The sequence below is a fragment of the Nannobrachium achirus genome, assembly GCF_963921795.1.
Source record: "Nannobrachium achirus genome assembly, chromosome: 8".
NCBI classification, from domain to species: domain Eukaryota; kingdom Metazoa; phylum Chordata; class Actinopteri; order Myctophiformes; family Myctophidae; genus Nannobrachium; species Nannobrachium achirus.
Window position 1 is genome coordinate 52,856,522 of NC_137817.1, and position 19,150 is coordinate 52,875,671.

A 19,150-nucleotide genomic window follows, 5' to 3' on the forward strand; every position below is an offset into this window, starting at 1 on the left:
GATAAAGTGAGTAACTTAAGAAAGATGTACTCCATTTTCATTTTATGAACAATTATTTTCATGTCACACCATATGACGATTTTAGGCACAAGTACAACTGCTGAATAAAGTCTGATTCCAATAACATATCTAAAAACAAAATGTATTTCCATAAGGTTGAGAGTGAGTAGAACAAAAGTAAATAACTTTTATGCCTGCAATTTAAAGTTTTTTTAAAAACACATTTTTTGGGGCGTCACGTCACTGACCCACATACAGTATGAAACAGAGCTGATACCTTGAAATGCATTTTGAGAAATAATAATGCTATTTGTACCCTGTAGACTGTTTATAACATGTCACAATGCAACATAGCTCTGTTTACACAATACTGTACCCCCTCCCAACTGTATATAATTATGTTCCAATTTTCAACTGTTTTTATTGTATTTGTGATACTTGCTTTGGAAATGTAAACATGTTTTCTCATGCCAATAAAGCTCCTTTGAATTGAATTGAATATATTATTGATATTTCGTCACAGGACTATATAGGGCTCGATGCACACTGAGATCAGGACAGTTTATTATGAATAAAACTCCTGTCCTGAAATTGCCCTATATAAAAATCACAGTGTGCATGCATGGTTTGAGTTCTTATAAAGTACTTCTACGGCTTCAAAAAGAAAAAGAACAAAATGAGTTTGCAAAATGAGACTAGATAGAAAAATATTGCTGCATAATCAAGTTCCCCAATACAAAAATGAGAAAATGCACCATCTGGTGGAAGATGTGACAAATAACACAAGCTTGTGGACGGTTTTGAAACTTTTGTCTGCAAAAAAAAAATATATATATTTTCTACCGTTATTTGGGAAGGAATATAGCTAATGATGACCAGCCAGACATAGTCCAATGATTAGATTTATCAATCAATTTTAAGCCAATTCACTTACATAAAGCCTGTTCTGACCTTAAATTATAAATACCATTGACTGTGTGATTGTCATGGGGACTCTCTTTACTGACTGGGAATGACCTGGGAATCGTAAGGTGGCCGGTTCGAACCTCGGTTCACCCAAATAAGTCGAAGTGCCCCTGATCAAAACTTAAAGCCTACTTGCACGGTTGCACCCCATGGGTGCTGTATTAAATACAGGAACATTCCAGTTGTGTGCAAAAGTTCTGTGACCAATGTTAGTTTTTAGCATTGGAACAGGATTGTGACAACTATGCAAAATAATTGTGATCATCTCATTATCTCAAATGCAGGTTTTAGTACTACATGAATTCGGTATAGGATGAATATGACTGGCTTGTGTTAAAGGTATGACAGAAAAAACGTCATTTGGTTTTGTTCAGCCATTTAGGCCTGAACGCAAATCTGCATCACTTTAGATTTGAACCACTTTAATCATTATTTAATGCTATAGCTATTACAAAATAGCAGATATACAAGCTCACAGTGCTGCACCGAGTGCCACGCTGCAGAAGCTTGTAGATCTGCTATTTTTGAAAAATCTTGAACATTTGTGCAAGTCTTTGACATCCCCCAACATATCGATTTCAACTTAACGTCAACTTAAATCTTTAATTGCAGACCTAACCACAAATGTCTGCAACTGGCTTTTACATTTTTGTTTTGTTTTATCATTGAATATTGACGTGAATATGAAATTGTACTGTGGTGTACAAATGAGGTGCGACCTCAATCTCAGTCTCAGTCAATCTCAGTCTTTCGAGAATGAATAAAGGTTTGAATGAATCGAATGAAAAAGAAAAAAAAAAACAAGGTTTTATTTCAAGTGATACAGGAACAAAACATAACATCTCTAATAAACATGGAGTTGCAAAGTGTACGTTTCACAGTTGGCAGGAATGGGAGAATCGAGGGAACGGGATGACGTCTTTGATGTTGTCCACTCCCAGGATGCACTGCAGGTAGCGCTCGAAGCCCATCCCGAAGCCGCCGTGAGGGACGGAGCCGAAGCGCCGCAGGTCCAGATACCTGGAGGATGCACTGATTATTAGTGGTGGAGAAAGTATTGGTTCTTTACTTAAAGGAGGACTTTGCCACTTTTCAACCCATCTTCATAAAATAGGTCCTCACTAATGTTCATAATAAAATAGCACAATTTCTTTCTACTCGGTCCAAGTCTCTTAGGAGAGCTGTGGGAAGTTCAGAATCCATCGTCTTGTGACATCATCATTTCCCCCCCCAAAAAATTAATCAATATTTTTGAAAAAGATATTTAGATTTTTATTATCGCGAGAATGATGGCTTCCACTTTAACATTGCAACTTTTCAGGAATAGAAAGCCTGCCGTTTCTATTAGCTTGGATTCCCAATCGATGATGTCACAAGACGATGGGTTTCTTTCTGACCTGCCCACAGCCCTCCTCTGAGAAAAAAAAAAAAAAAAGCATTTTTTTTAGTGAGGACCAATTATATGAAGATAGGTTGAAAAGTGGTGAATTCCTCCTTTAAGTACAGTACTTGAGTATTATGAGGTTTCCACTCGACAGAGACAACAAGTAAAATGTCTCACCATTGATATGCGTCTTCGAGTCCAGCTCTGAAAAAGGACAAAAAGAAAAAGCAGTGTTAGACACAACTGGTGGTGAACTGGTTATCAAGGGCGGATTCACACTGCAATCCGTTTGATTAGAACTGATTCTGAAAACGGTTGCTGGTTCACGCTGGCCAGCATTCACATTGGCAGACCTTCTGGCCTCCAGGGAGATCACTAGCACTATACATCCCGGTCCATAGGTGGCGGTATGCACATAGTGTCATCAACTATGCGACATTGCTGATGGTGGTCGCCAATAAATTCAGGCACGAAAGTTGATGCAACAATCCAATGACGCGCGACAGCGCAGTGTGGAACAGTGTTGACCTGTATAGTAGGTGTCGAGCGACGTTCGCTGATCTACAAGCTCACAATGCCTCGCATCCGCAACGCGTTGTGAGCCTGTAGATCTGCTATTTTCCAGGCGCAGAAACGTGCATACGATTGAAACGCTTTCACAAGCCACAGTGTGGCTTAATATTCACATTAAGGGCACGTCAAGCAGGCACAGCAGTGCCAAGGAATCTATAACATCGAAACACATATCAGGGATAAAGGAATACTTTTAGGTTATTTTCTATCAACAGCGGTAAGTCATTTTCGGTTTGTTTGTCATGGTTTAACTTGTAGGCTTTTCTTTCCCGACGGGCGACAGCAAGAGTAGCTGCTACGCATCACGCACACGCATGCATGCACGCACGCACCAAGCTCTTTCCCCCCCCGCTGTAAATCTGATCCTAGAGCAGCATTATCTTCTCACAGTATAGCCTACTTCATGTCGCTGCCTCGCGGCTAATAACGGACCTGAATCTGATCCTAGGTCAGCCTAAACGCAGCACAGCACTGACAGCAGTGACAGCACACATCTACAGTTCGTTCCGTATCCTGATCAAAGCGCAGCAGCGCACACACACACATTGATTGATTGCTTGCTTTACGGTTTGCATAAAAAGCAAAAAGTACACACACGTCACACACACAGTACGGCCTCTCGGGTTATACACATGATGATTACAGTCCCGTGTTCCGAGCGGCGGTTCTGGCCGTTCCGTCTCACTTTCACCCCTGCGCTCAGTGCGCTGGTGCGAGACAATAAATAACTGTTCGCCAATTGCTACTTCTCTCAATTGGAAGTACATGACACCAGACCAGTCCAGCGCACCGCAGTAGTAGGCTAACTGGTGATATAAAAAATATAAACGAATTTTAGAAGACAGCCCTACGAGCAAGCAATATCTCTGTGAGACGAAGTCGCTGATGGCCATGTCGACAACTGTTACCCAGTGTTTATTTGTGGCGACGCCTGACTCGTCAACTTTATATGAGGTCACGTTCCGGTTTTGTGGACGGTTGCTTCACACTGCTGCTCACCGGTCTCGAGGTCGCACAATGCAGTCTCGAGACTACCTCTTGAGGTGGTTTCGAGGCTATCCGTTTCTGAGGAAAACCGCACGCTTCACACTGTCAAAAACGGTTTAAACATCTGCCAAGTAGCCTCGAGACCGGTCCCGAGACCGCAGTGTGAATCCGCCCCAAGATTCATGTTTTAAACCCTTTAAGACCTGGCATTATGGTATGCTTTAACTATTGAAAAATAGCAGATATACAAGCTCACAGCACGGCACAGAGTGCCACGCTGCAATCTTGTATCTGCCATTTAAAAAAACAAACGTTGTTTTTCAAATCTTTGAATATATATTTCCCAAAGAAAACCTTTGTAACTCAAATCTCTGCTTCTGGGGTGTCCCTGGAACTATTTATTTCCCCAAATACATTTCATTGAAACCTTTATTTATTCTTGAAAAACATAGGTTTCCCTCATTTGCAGTGTCGTCGAGATAGCATGTAATTTTGAGGGTCCACTGACATGAAAAAGATTGAGAACCACTGATTTAGAAGAAGGATTTAGAAGACATTTATATAGAATCGGGTCAAAAATATTAAAAGATTTGCACAAATGTTCGCCATTTTTCAAAAATAACAGATCTACAAGCTCGCAGCGCGGCACTCGTGTTTTTGCAGACAAGAAGTCTTTGCCCGGTTACAGAAGTTCTCTCTTTATCTTGTGTGTGAACATAGTTGAGGCATTCAGTTCTTTGGAGGCTACTGTGCAGCAAGGTCAAGAAAGATAAAACAATAAGCCTTACATGGCGTCAGGAGGATATTATGCTGGTGAAACCAGGTGTTTGTGGGGGAAAAGATAACAGTAGCCCTGTTGTAACATTCCAATGTTCTTCAGAAATGTCACGCTGTGCCCTCCGATGCTTGCAAACATTAGACCAGACAAAGAGTGAATTGTGCACGCATCTTTATTGATTCATTTCAGCCAGTGTTCGTCGGGACAAACATTAGGAGCGTGCAGAGGAATTCACTAGGGGTGGGCAAAAAAATTGATTCACACAACTATTTTTAATGCCCACGATAAAAAAATTGTGATTTTAAAGTTCAGAATCGTTTTAGTTATTCACCCCAAAATGACTTTTTTTCTATTGATTAGTCACGCCATGGAGAGTAGAGTTCAATTATATTTTTAGTTTTTTGTTGCATTCCTAAGACAAAAATGTGATAACAATAAATTTACCCCCATTCGTTCCGGATGGTGACCCGTTTCGAAGCGGGTCCCCATCCGGAATCAATGGGGGTAAATTTACTCGAATAATTTTTTTGTCTTAGGAATGTGACAAAAAACAAAACATATTATTGAACTCTACTCTCCATGGCGTGCCTAATCAATAGAAAAAAAGTCATTTTGGGGGTGAACTACTCCTTTAAGTTTAAAAATTAAAATCATACTGCCTCTAACATAGCTGCAGCCTCTCCCCCCCCTCCACCGCCAGCTACACTGATGGCCTGAGTTTGATTATTGAGAAAAACATCTCAATAATCGTGATATTGAATCGCAATAAAATCAAGAATCGTGATATAAATCGAATCGTCACCCTAGGTATCGAAATCGAATCGGGAGGTAAATTAATCGTCCCAACCCCTAGAATTCACCCACGTCACATGTTCCCCAGAGGATGCACCTAGTCAAGCACCCCCAGAGGATGCACCTAGTCAAGCACCCTTAGGCAAACAGTTCCAATTTGCAGCTTTAATTCTAGCTTTAAGGCAAAGCTAGAAACTTTCTCCATTGACTTTAATTACAAATCTAACTTTTCCACCAATATGGAGATGCCTGACATGCCTGACATGATAGATGTCTGATATCATAGACCACATGAAACTGACACAGTATGTCCATATATGGGCATTACACGATATGGGCTTAATATTGATGGCATCAGGGATCTCCATATATACTACACTACACTACAGTAGGCATAAAAGGGACAAGGACTGACACAGAGATCTCCATATACAGTATGGCCATTAATTGTCTCCGCCAGGAGAGTATGTATTCGCCCCTGTCCGTGTGTCTGTGTGTGTGTTGTGTCCGTCCTTGTGTCCGATTAGTGACCAGGGGTGGGCAACTTTGATGATGGCGAGGGCCACTAAATTTCCACCTTAACTCCAGAGGGCCACATTGCATATTGCTACATCCTACTTTGTCATTCTAGTATCTCATACCAAAGAAGCAAAAATAGCAGATCTACAGGCTTTGTGAGCCTGTAGATCGGCTATTTTCACAATTTCTGCCTCTAATATTTGACAATTTTGCAAATGTTTAAGATGTCATTTCAGAGGTATTAACAAAATCAATAACCAAAGACAATGCATAGCTATTTTTCCAGGACCTTACAGGACCCTTGATCAATTCCAAAACCTTTCCAGTACTGGAAAAATATTTTTCTAATTTCAAAATATTTCCAGGAATTTCATGACCGTGGGAACCCTGGAACCAACCTCCTTCCTTGGGTTGGGGATCCCAACCCTAACTGTGAGCATGGGACAGTGATGATGTGTGCTTTAGTGCTCACCGTGCCAGCCTGGCCCCGAGCAGATCCAGCCTCTCCTCCCTCAGAGAGCCTCCACACAGCTCTCCTACGCCTGGAACTAGCAGGTCCACGGCAGAAGCCTGGTTAGTGGGACACAGAACTATTAGAACCATGGAACTAGGGGTGGGCGATATCGTGATAATTATCGTTGAGACGATACAATGTCTCCACGATATGCCTTTTCAGAGGTATCGTATATATCGTGATACAATTGAGGGAGCCTTGTAAGAAATCCTGTTTAATCGTTAATACAGAGATGCATTGCAGAATTCAATTTAAACCTGCATTTTGGTCTAAATTAGTAGTTCTCAAACTTTAAAATGTCAAGGTCTCCACTTAACTCTGACAGTATACGAATTAAACCAAATGGACCCGTAAGGGTCCATTTGGTTTCATTTGTATGCTGTCAGAGTTACATACTTGTAAAGTTCAAATTAGACCTCCCAAACGGAACCGAGAGAGTCTAGTTTTTGTCAAGTAACTTGAAAAATAACCATAAAAACCAATGTGAAAAGAATCGTGATAAAATCGTGTATCGTGATACAGCTTGGAAAAAATATTGGGATTTTGTATTTTTCCATATCGCCCACCCCTAATTAGAACCATGGAACCAGCAGATCCACAGCAGCAGCCTGGTGGGTATAGGGATGGAAGGATATGAACATTTAATTAATTAATTAAAAATGAAAATATATTTTTGTATTAATCGATATATTTATTTTTTAATGTATGAAAAGAATATGGGGGGGTTTTACTCGAACCGTGACCCACAAATAGGCCCCGAGACCCACTGTCCCGAGTGAAACAGTGATCTAAGCAGCATTACCAGAGAGGAATTGAATTGAACCAGGGTAAATCATTGATCCATGCATCTTAACCACGTCAATATGATGGCTTACTGTATGCCGGGGATGGTCCAGGTTGTCTCTTGCATAAAAGGGCTTGAGGTCGTAGGGGTAATCAGTGACAAACAGGGGCACGTTGCCACAATGGCTCACCAGATACTTCTCGTGTTCCGACTGAAGGTCACAGCCCCACTGTGTGGACACAGAGCTCAACAAGGTCAAGATGGTCTGAAGTGTGAGAGAGACTGTGTGTTATGCAGTTCAGCTGGAGTGCTGTTAGATCAGAATGATGAGTGTTAACAGAGAGAAAGAGAGACACATTGTCATATTCTTCTCTTTTTATATTGTCACATTTACGTTACAGTTTTAAGCATTTACGGACTTAGCCATGGAGTCTCAGAGCTAAAAGCGGGCTGTTCATATTTGTCAATTTGCTGACTTCTAGTCAATTTATATTATATAAAGGTTCTCTCTCACACACACACACACACACACACACACACACACACACACACACACACACACACACACACACACACACACACACACACACACACACACACACACACACACACACACACACACACACACACACACACACACACACAATGTATAAACAAAAGTAGTCTGCACACAGATTTTACAATTTTCTCAAGACAAATGGATTCAGTAACAAGGGCAAGACGATGGTAAATTACAGAGAGTTTAGGAAATAAATACTAAAAGTGTATACGATTTAGTCTGTGTGTGTGTGTGTGTGTGTGTGTGTGTGTGTGTGTGTGTGTGTGTGTGTGTGTGTGTGTGTGTGTGTGTGTGTGTCTCTATCTCTCTACAGAAAGAACAAAAACAATCAATATCTTACTTACATCAGTTTTGAAGGCAAACGTCTGAGAGCTTCGGCTCAAAACATCTATTGCCTCAGAGTAGGACATCCTAGGATTTGAGAGAGAATTATCGTTCAGTCGAGGTCGTGTGACGACCCATTACAGTCTGTATTGTTCCACTCTGTCTAGGACTGTAATTAGGGGTGGGCGATATGGAAAAATACAATATCACGATATTTTCCCAAGCTTTATCACGATACACGATTCTTTTTTCAAGTTGTTTTTTATGGATATTTTTCAAGTTACTTGACAAAAACTACACTCTCTGGGTTCCTTTTGGGAGGTCTAAATTGAACTTTACAAGTCTAAAGGTGGTTGCACACTGCTGCGTTTTTCGTTGCGAAATGCGTTTTTCAGGGCAAGGAGAGAGAGAGAGATAGAGAGAGCAAGGGACCGAGTGGTGCGCGAAACGGACGGCAGTGTGCAAACGTGACTGACATAACGTGAGGTTGATTTTTTATTTGCGTGCTCCGAAATTCACTCCGATATTCAGCCCGAAAAACGCAGCAGTGTGCAACCACCTTAACTCGAATTTTAACTCAACCACCTAAACTCAAATGGACTCCATTTGGTTTCATATACTGTCAGAGTTAAGGGGAGACTTTGACATTTTAAAGTTTGAGAACTACTGATTTAGACCAAAATGCAGGTTTAAATTGAATTCTGCAATGAATCTCTGTAGTAACAATTAAACAGGATTTTTTAAAAGGCTCCCTCAATTGTATCACAATATATATGATACCTCTGAAAAGGCATATCGTGGAGACATTGTATCGTCTCAACGATAATTATCACCATATCGCCCACCCCTAACTGTAATACATTGATAACATACTTACACGTTGAACTTCCTGCTCAGCATGGCGTCTAGGTTTTGCTTAAGACGACACAGATAGAAGAGAAATGCCATAAGCAATAAGGATCTTTGTGTCACAGCATGCTATGAACAGTGGTTCTCCAACTGTGGGCCGAGACTAGGGATGGGACGATATGAACATTTCATATCACGATTATTGTGACAAAAGAAATCGTGATTTACGATATTATCGCGATAATCAAAATATCCCAAACGTCCATTATCCTGGGGCGGAACATTTGCCAAAATAATTGCAGATCTGCAATTTTTTTGGCAAAGAGATTTGGTAGAGAGTGAAAAACAAAAAACACTGTATCAAGTACACTATTTACAGGTCCGTTTTACCGATTATAGAGGGTATAAATGGTGAATTGTTCCCAATGCATGATGGAGGACAATTTCACAATAAATTAAATCTCCACGATACGATTATCGTAAGTGTTTTTATCACGATAAACAATAATATCGATTATCATCCCATCCCTAGCTGAGACCCATAGGTTTCCTTTTTTTTTGGGGGGGGGGGGGGGGGGGGGGGGTCTCCAGATGTTTTTAACTCATACAGTGCCAAACGACTTTTAGATCAACTTTCTCACTATGGACTTCCCTGCCAGACGACTTAAATCGACTTTTACTTAGAAAAAAAAACAAAAAAAAAAATTTTTTTTTCAAAAAATTTTTTTTTCAAAAAAAAATGTTTGGACCCCATTAAATCTAGTAAACATGATTTTAATCGCGATTTTGCATGTTCCACCCCCATACAACCCCATCTTTCATACAGGATAGCCATCTTTGCTTACATAACATGTAAAACATAATGGCTATTATCTCAAGAATGCCTGAACGGATTTCCAATCTGTTTTTTTTGTTTGAAAGCTGTGAACAGCCTGCACAAACATGGTGCATGATCTGTGCATGGGCGTGCATGATCTGTGCACTATAAATTACATGGAAGTCTATGGAGAGGGCTGGCAGGGAGAACCCAAAGAAGGCATATTTAATTGGCAGTAACTGAGTTAATAAAGAAAAAGACCATAACTGCATAAAAAGTAATCAACAAACTATACTATAAAAACTGGTCAAACATTGGCGAACTTGTTAAATAATATAAAAATCACACCCGTGTGAAGTGGAGCTGTGTGTGTGTGTGTGTGTGTGTGTGTGTGTGTGTGTGTGTGTGTGTGTGTGTGTGGATCATGTGTACCGATTTTTGTGACATTTGAAGAAAATATGTAGGAAAAGGAGCAAAAAGTGTGTTTTGGAGAAAATTCAAGATGGCGGAAAATCTATCATGGCGCAAATGGGCGTGGCCTATATGGGGAGATGCGTCATGACCCAAGGAATCCAGGGAAAAAATATTTTTAATTTTCCGACCTACGGTTCAAGAGTTACAGGCCAAAACGTAAAGTGGGGTGTTATGGCGCCACCATGCGGCCAAATGACACAATTATTTTTTATTTAATCCTTGAAATCATTATGAACCTCCTCTCCAAGTCTTGAAACTCTAGCCCCTATGGTTTGCGAGAGACAAATAATTGAATGTGAGTTTTTGCGATTCCCATTATAAGTCAATGGGGAAAATTAATTCACTAATAAATTAATATCAATTAAACTATAGAACCTTTCTCTTAGAAAAGTAATAGCCCACGATTCCCGAGTAAGCCGGTCGATTTGACATATGGCGCGAGTGTGTGGTGGCAAAACTGTGGGACTAGTGGCGTGCCGAAGTTTAGGAAGTTCAGGCTACATACAGACACACAGACAGACAGACAGACAGACACACAGACAGACAGACAGACCCACACGGCCACGTATAGGGAGCCTGTGCTTCACACAGCTCCAAAAATAGGCAAACTTTTTGAAAATAGCTGATCTACAGTATAAGCTCGCAACGCAAGACATTGTGTAGACTTGCTATTTTCATAATATTTATCAGTGGAACAAAATGTAATGGCTCAACGCCTACATTCCAAGTGGCCGTCAGGGTGTGGGGGGTCCTCCAGTTCATATATGATTATTTTGGGGGGTCACGGTCTAAAAAGGTTGAGAACCACTGTGCTATAACATGACTTTGTTATATAGAATGCGGAGCCCATTCAACCAGACTAGACAGGGTATGTGTTGCTTGCTTCAGAGATCTCATATCAAATGTTTCTCAATGTAATAATGAAGTCATGATGACATGTGTTTCAATTCATAGCTTCTCAGTTGTACATTTCGATGGCAATTGCTCAAATTGTGGACTCCCAACTTCTGTAAAAGTAATGTAGCTACAGGATCTGAAAAGTTGGAAAGTCCCTGCGGTGCTTGGTTTGGCTATCTGTGATCTCCACACATTTGCATTGTGGACAGTGGTGGAATAAGTGCTCACATTTTGTACTTAAGTAAGTAAAAGTACCAATACCACAATGTAGGAATACTGTTACTGTACATGTTAAAAGTCCTGTATTCAAAATCCACCTGAGTAAAAGTACAAAAGTATTTGCATTAAAACCCATTTAGAACGAGTACACATTATTGTGTATCATTATTTTATGCTTTAACTATTGAAAAATAGCAGATATACAAGCTCACAGCGCGGCACCGAGTGCCGCGCTGCGAGCTTGTAGATCTGCTATTTTTGAAAAATCGAGAAAATTAGAATTTTGACCCGATTCCATAAGTGTCTTTTGAATCCTTCGAAGATTTTTTGAAAAACCCTATGTTTCTATGTCAGCAATCTGGCTAGCCATCGTCAAAGAAAAGGTCCTTTTCACTTAACTGGAGCTCGGTTAGTCTGTTCTTGAGAGACTACTATGTCAGTGGTTCTCAAACCTTTTCATGTGAAGGACCCCCAAAATTATATTTATTTGGCCACGGACCCCGCATCTCAAAATATTTAGTTCCAGGGACCCCCCAGAAGCAAAATTTGAGTTACAAACGTTCGCTTTGAAAATACATATATTCAAAGATTTGCACACATTTATCACGACTTTTTCAAAAATAGCAGATCTACAAGCTCGCAGCGCGGCACTCGGTGCCGCGCTGTGAGCTTGTATATCTGCTATTTTTCAATAGCTAAAGCATTCAATAATTCTTGGCCTAAATGGGTTAAAATAAGTACTGAAAGTAAGTAATCAGCAGTTTTCCTAGTTTAGTTCTGCGAACGTCCTCCAACACTCACCCTGTGTCCTGTGGCGACGTGCTTGTGAAACAAATGCACGTCCTCTGCACAGCGAGCCAAGACGTGTTGGGTGGCAGACTTGAACATGTCCTCCATGACCTAGGGAAGCATATGGGCCCCGGCACAGTTTTACATTTGTGATGTCCATAACAAAAAAATGACAAATTAGCTTGTGAAATGACATTGACCAGTCTCGCCAGGTCTGCTTATTTTTTATAAGCGAGACTTTGGGTGACTATTCAGTCCCTCAAACTAGAAAGATCAGGGTTCCCACACATCTTTACCAATTCATTTCCAAAACCTTTCCAGAATATTTAACCCGATTTCCAGGACTATATAACAATAATTCAGCTCAATAACGAGTCGCTTACTCCTATGCGCAATGCCCAAAGACAGGTAGTGTATGCCAGTGGTTCTCAACCTTTTCAGGCCGTGACCCCCGAAATAATCATATTTGAAGAGAGTTGAGGAATTTTGTATAACACGGTTTTATTGTGAAAATAGCCGATCTACATGCTCACGACGCCGTTGCGAGGCGTTGTGAGCAATTTGGCCAATGTTTAATTTGTCATTTCAGTATTAACAAAATCAATAACAAAAGACAATGCATAGTTATTTTTTCAAGGACCTTCCAGGACCCTTGATCAATTCCAAAACGTTTCCAGTACTGGAAAAATATTTTTCTAATTTCAAAATATTTCCAGGAATTTCATGACCGTGGGAACCCTGAAAGAAGCAATCTAGATTATAGGCTGTAAAGAGTGCTCAGTTCTGCCCCCTAGTTGCACAGAAAGCCAGACCTGGTGGCTTCATGTCTTTCGCAAACTCCAGCAACAATGAGCTTGACGCAGTGACTGTTATCCCTGTGTTGACACTAGGGATGGGACGATAAGCAATATTATCGTTTATCGTGATAAATACCACTCACGATAATCGTATCGATGAGATTGCATTTATCGTGATAAAAAACACTCACGATAATCGTATCGTGGAGATTTAATTTATCATGAAATCCTCCTCCATCATGCACTGGGATCAATTCACCTTTTATTTGCCGAGCTGCATATTATCCGGTACCATTTAAACCCTCTATTGGTAAAATATACTAATATACATACTTGATACAGTCTTTTTTACACTCTAACAAATCTCTTTGCCAAAGAATTGCCGATCTACAAGCTCACTTGTAGTTCTATTTTTCGGCAAATGTTCCGCCACAGGATAATGGATGTTGGGGATAATATGTTGATTATCACGATAATATCATAAATCGCGATTTCTTTGGTCACAATAATCGTGCTATGACATTTTCGTCCCATCCCTGTGTTGAAACACACACAGAGGTCAAGATGTGCCGTGCAACTGTGCCGTGCGTCCCATGATCTCTTTTATTTTATTTTTTTTATTTCTGCACTTTATTTTGCTCCCACAAATCTTTACTAATTAATTTCCCAAAAAATTCCAAAACTTTTCCAGGACATTTAACCCAATTTCCAGGACTATATAACAATAATTCAGCTCAATAACGACTCGCTTACTCCTATGTGAAATGCCCAAAGACAGGTAGTGTATGCCAGTGGTTCTCAACCTTTTCAGGCTGTGACCCATCAAAATAATCATATTTGAAGAGAGTTGAGGAATTTTGTATAACAACGCCTCGCAACGCGAGGCGTTGTGAGCATGTAGATCTGCTATTTTCACAATTTCTGCCTCTAATATTTGACAATGTTTAATTTGTAATTTCAGAGGTATTAACAAAATCAATAACCAAAGACAACGCATCGTTATTTTTTCCAGGACCTTCCAGGACCCTTGATCAATTCCAAAACTTTTCCAGTAGTGGAAAAATATTTTTCTAATTTCAAAATATTTCCAGGAATTTCACGACCGTGGGAACCCTGTGTTTTTGTCTGTCTTACAAGTTGTCTTCGTGTTTTGTATTGTTAAAAAAAATCTTTTTGGAAAAATAAAGAGTTGTGCCGTGCCTTGGTGAGATCCTCCAAGGAGCGCGTGAAGGAGACCTCGGCCTCCACCATGTAGAACTCGGCCAGGTGACGTCTGCTCTGGGAGTTCTCTGCTCGGAAGGTCGGCCCAAACGTGTAGACTCCAGGGAAAGCCCTGCCAGATTATATTATTATAGCAACAAGACAGGAACAACATGCAGGCCACAATGACAAATGTTGCACAAGTGCAGCGTGTGTGTTCATCTCTTTCACTCTCACTTTTCTGTTTACCTCCTGCGTACAGTGTGATCATTCATATTTACTTATTTATTTAACCCATTAAAACCGGGAAAGCACGCGTGTCATTTTAGATGTTGCTATGTATATAGCAACAGCATTCTGTGCCACGTAAATGGTAGGGGTGTAACGATATAGTAACTGAATCGAAAAATCGATTTTAATTTGCAATGATCTACTAAATCGATATGCAAAAGCATATATTCTACCGTTTTGGCTTTGTATCACAGTGTTTACTTATTTATATCCATAATAATCGATTTTTCCCTTTAAAAACCTGCTCTATTGACAAGTTTCACACAGATTTTATTTCTTTGCTAAATAGTTACTATATCAATTTTAAATCATTGAATCGTATCGTATCTCCATGAATGAACCAATATCGTCCATGTATCGTATCGTTAACCATGTATCGTGATGTGTATTGTATCGTTGTTAAAATGTATCGTTACAGCCCTAGTAAATGGCTAATCATGTAAAAGTGCTCTCACCCTGACATCACCTCCAGATGCAGTTGTCCAGACACAGTGAGGAAGGCTGGCACAGAGAAGAAGTGACCGTCACTCTCCCCTTCCTTCTGCGAGGCCTGATGGCCAGAGGGCTGAGGGAAGAAGAGCACATAGAGTACCGTCTATCAGGACATCTCAGGAAAAGCATTGCTTGTAGATCTGCTATTTTTGAAACATCATGAAAATGTGTGCAAATCTTTGAATATATATATTTTTTAAAGTCAACATTTGTACCTCAAATATTTGCTTCTGGGAGGGGAGTCCCTGATACATAATATTGTGAGACGGTGGTTCGGCGGCCAAATACAAATAATTCAATGGGTCCTTGACATGAAAAATACGTAGAAACATGCGTTTTTCAAAAAAACTTAGAAGGATTTAGAAGACATTCTTTAGTAATAGTCTCAAAAATATTCAAAGACTTGCACAAATGTTCACGATTTTTTCAAAAATAGCAGACATACAAGCTCGCAGCGCGACACTCGGTGCCGCGCTGGGAGCTTGTGTATCTGCTGCATCTGTGTAACACTAAAAACATTTTAAAACGTCACCATAGAGAGACACACCTCGACTTTAAACAGCTCTCCTGCCCCTTCGCAGTCGTTTGACGTGATCACTGGAGTGTGGATCTGCACAAAGCCATTTTCCTGCACAAATATCAGAGGGAAGGGAATGAGTCATCCATTACATTGTGCAAAAATGAGTACCGCCCGCTGTCTGAACGCTCTGGATCATTCAGTAGCACTGGAAAAAAAAAAATCAAGGCTCCATTTTATTGTCACATCAAAAGGTTTACAGGTGTAAAGACGTGGTTGAAATGTTGTTATTTCTTTCTTTAGCAGGTTCCATCACTTGTCGTTTTCAAGAAAGAAAAATAAAGGGCAGAGAGGGAGAGCAAGGAGAAATCAGAAATGAGGCCTGTGGGGCGCCCACTGGCCTGGTGGTCAAGGCGCGTACCATATACTAGGCTATGATGCCTGCTGGCGTCGCCGGTTCGATTCCCGATCCGGACGACCTTTGCCGCATGTCATTCCCCGTCTCTCTCCCCATTTCCTGTCAGTCTACTGTCCTATCGAATAAAGGCATAAAAAGCCCCAAAACAAATCTTAAAAAAAAGAAGAAAAAAAAGAAATGAGGCCTGTACTTAAACAGGCCTTAAAAGGGCCTTTTGTTGAAAATATCGAAAATAGCAAACCTCCAAGCTTACAACACGTCGCAGCTTGGAGGTCGGCTATTTTCTGTACTTGATAGCACAATTAACTAAGCACAATCAAGTTAATGCTGGAGATATGGGGTAATGGCATGGATTTCTACACGTATAAAAGGGCAGGGGGCTCAAACCCCCTTCTATGTCTATGTGTGCACGTGCCTGCCTGTACTGTATGTCCTTTTGCCATGTACTGTATGTATGGCATGAAATGTTTAATGTTGGGTTATCATTGCACTTGTGCTTGCTTGTGTTAAAGGCATAGTAATAGTTCATTATATAGTAGTACAGTGGTTCCCAACCTTTTTAGCCCAAGACCCAAAAGAGAAATTAGACGTTAACCCGGGACCCAAACTAGAGAAAATAGCCTATATCGGCTAGATCGGCTATTTTCACTACTTCTTAAAGATTTGTTGTTTTCTCATTTATGGAATTTCTTGGAGCCTTTAGTTTAAAGAACGACTTTGACCAATTTCAACCGATCTTCATAGAATTGGTCCTTACTAATGCTCATCATAACATGGTAGCATTTCATTAGTGAGGGCCGATTATACGAACATAGGTTGAAAATGCCTGGAGTCGTCCTTTAACAATATATATGACAACATACGTGTTCCTGGTTCTGTACTTAACCGATGGCCTCACCCTGAAATAGGACTGTAAGGCTGCGGTGGCTTCACTCCGTATGCGCAGCAGAGCACTGAAGACGTTTGTTCTGCATCTTAGATGAGGAAACTGGCGAATGTACTCCAGGCCGTGCCTCTCTTTGATTTTGAAGGGGAATTCCTGCAAGCAGAGGAAGTGGCAGCGACATCAAGTCACTGGCATGAAGGCTAATATACAGACAGAACACCACATGGTTAGTTCATTCCATATCGTCACTGTCGGGCAGAAAACCTTGTCTATATCCATACTTAAAATTTGTGTTTCTAAATTTAAATGAATGCCCTACTTCGTCGTGCAAGAATGTTACACGAGTGTAGAAAGAATTGACGATCTGCAAGCTCACAATGCATCATTATTATTATTTTAGAAAAAAAAATTAAGTGATAAAGAAAGTGGTTAAGTGTGTCTGTGGCTTTTATAAATATTTATAGTATTAACAAAAGTATGACTAAATAATATCTGCGTTGGATCTAAATCTAGGAACACAGGTTAGTTTTTACACTTCAGATTTGCACCTGAAAGCAACGATATCCTCCCTGTCGGATCGGAACCTCATTATGTCCAAAACTGTTACTTTTCAGAATATAGTAGCAAACGTAGCAGATCTACAAACTTCAATACGTGGCAATTCACACAGCGTTTTGAGCTTGTGGGTCTGCTACTTTTGATGCTTTTGTGTCACGCTGTAGTATGTACAAGAAGGGCATTCATTTACGGGAAAATAAAAACACAAAAAGTTAAAATATAGGAGGTTTATGCCTGACAGCAAGGATATGGATGTTAACCCATTTAGGCCTAGAATTATTGAATGCTTTAACCAGTGAAAAATAGCAGATAATACAAGCTCACAGCGCGGCTGCGAGCTTGTAGATCTGCTATTTTTGAAAAAGTCGTGAAAATCTGTGCAAATCTTTGAATATATGTGTTTTCAAAGCGAACGTTTGTAAATCAAATTTTGCTTCCGGGTGGTCCCTGGAACTAAATATTTTGAGATGCGGGTCCGTGGCCAAATAAATATAATTTTGGGGGTCCTTCACATGAAAAGGTTTGAGAACCACTGACATAGTACTTAGTCTCTCAAGAACAGACTATCTGAGCTCCAGTTAAGTGAAAAGGACCTTTTCTTTGACGATGGCTGGCCAGATTGCTGACTCAGAAACATGGGTTTTTCAAAAACCCTTAGAAGGAATCAAAAGACACTTTATAGAATCGGGTAAAAATTCTAATTTTCACGATTTTTCAAAAATAGCAGATCTACAAGCTCACAGCGCGCACCGTGAGCTTGTATATCTGCTATTTTTCAATAGTTAAAGCATTCAATAATTCTAGGCCTAAATGGTTAAAGAGAGAAGTGCTGCATTTACCACGGGGTTGCATTCCCCCACCACTCGGATGTGCTCTGCTTGGAGCTCGACAGGCTGCTTTCTGCTGGGGCTTTTGACCAGGCTGCCAGTGACTTCAACAGCACTCCCAAAGGTGAGCCGCCTTGATGAAGCAATCACAAAAATTACAATGTAAGTCATACAATAAAGCAAAGTTTTGTACAATGTAAAACGCTACGATTAAAACCACTTAAATCATGCAATTGCTTATTTTAAAAATGTATTTTAACTTTATTTTATTCAGGCGGCTAACAATGCTTCCTAAAGAAATGTTGTGTGTGTGACACTTCCTGGGGCCACAATCTGCCTCCAAAACTATTATTTTTTATCTGTGAGAAGTTCTGTTATTTGTCGTTATAAACTGGAGGCCCATCCAAAATAACAGACCCATCAGGACCGCCTCTTGTTCTTGTTCAGATTGGTTGACCTGTCAGTCAATCCTTTTAGCCCCGGTCGGCTGGTTCATGCACCAATGAGCTGCTAGTGACAGAGCTTCTTACAGATAAAATAATAGTTTTGGAGGTAGACTGCGGCTCCTAGAAGCGCCACAGAGACTAGATTTGTTTAGGGAGCATTGTTAGCCGCCTGAATATAATAAAATAAAAATAAAAAATAAAAATAAGCAATTGCATGATTCCTGCTTAAGTCAGCAGAAAACTGCTTATTTCTGCTTTAAGCCCTACCATAGTTTTAGCACTATAATGACATGCACAAAACAGTGCATGTCTACGTTCAGTGGATTGGTTTTTGTCACTTCGCTTTTGTCACTTCGCTTCTCATATTGGCAAGCCTCCATTTGACTCGTATTTCCGAACGTCAACTGTTACATAGGCGACGTTGTTGCTGATTGATGTTGTTCCAGCGAATCAACGCTAAGGTAGCTATGTCATCAGCCAGCCAATACACAAT

The 19,150-nt window shown here is 40.3% G+C and overlaps 1 protein-coding gene across 1 annotated transcript in view; it reads right to left on the reverse strand.

Moving 5' to 3' along the window:
* Window positions 1-1,841: 1,841 nt before the first annotated feature.
* LOC308290210 (asparaginyl-tRNA synthetase-like) overlaps window positions 1,842-19,150 on the reverse strand; it is a gene marked incomplete at both ends in the record, with an annotated part of 28,114 nt that continues 10,805 nt past the window's right edge. The window contains 12 exons of the mRNA XM_080731985.1: window positions 1,842-1,986; window positions 2,528-2,554; window positions 6,472-6,569; window positions 7,389-7,526; window positions 8,201-8,267; window positions 9,058-9,095; window positions 12,238-12,336; window positions 14,223-14,355; window positions 14,969-15,078; window positions 15,553-15,633; window positions 16,839-16,979; window positions 18,224-18,344. Of these exons, the coding sequence (XP_080588111.1) occupies window positions 1,842-1,986; window positions 2,528-2,554; window positions 6,472-6,569; window positions 7,389-7,526; window positions 8,201-8,267; window positions 9,058-9,095; window positions 12,238-12,336; window positions 14,223-14,355; window positions 14,969-15,078; window positions 15,553-15,633; window positions 16,839-16,979; window positions 18,224-18,344 (1,198 nt within the window). The remainder of the gene's footprint in view (window positions 1,987-2,527; window positions 2,555-6,471; window positions 6,570-7,388; window positions 7,527-8,200; window positions 8,268-9,057; window positions 9,096-12,237; window positions 12,337-14,222; window positions 14,356-14,968; window positions 15,079-15,552; window positions 15,634-16,838; window positions 16,980-18,223; window positions 18,345-19,150) is intronic.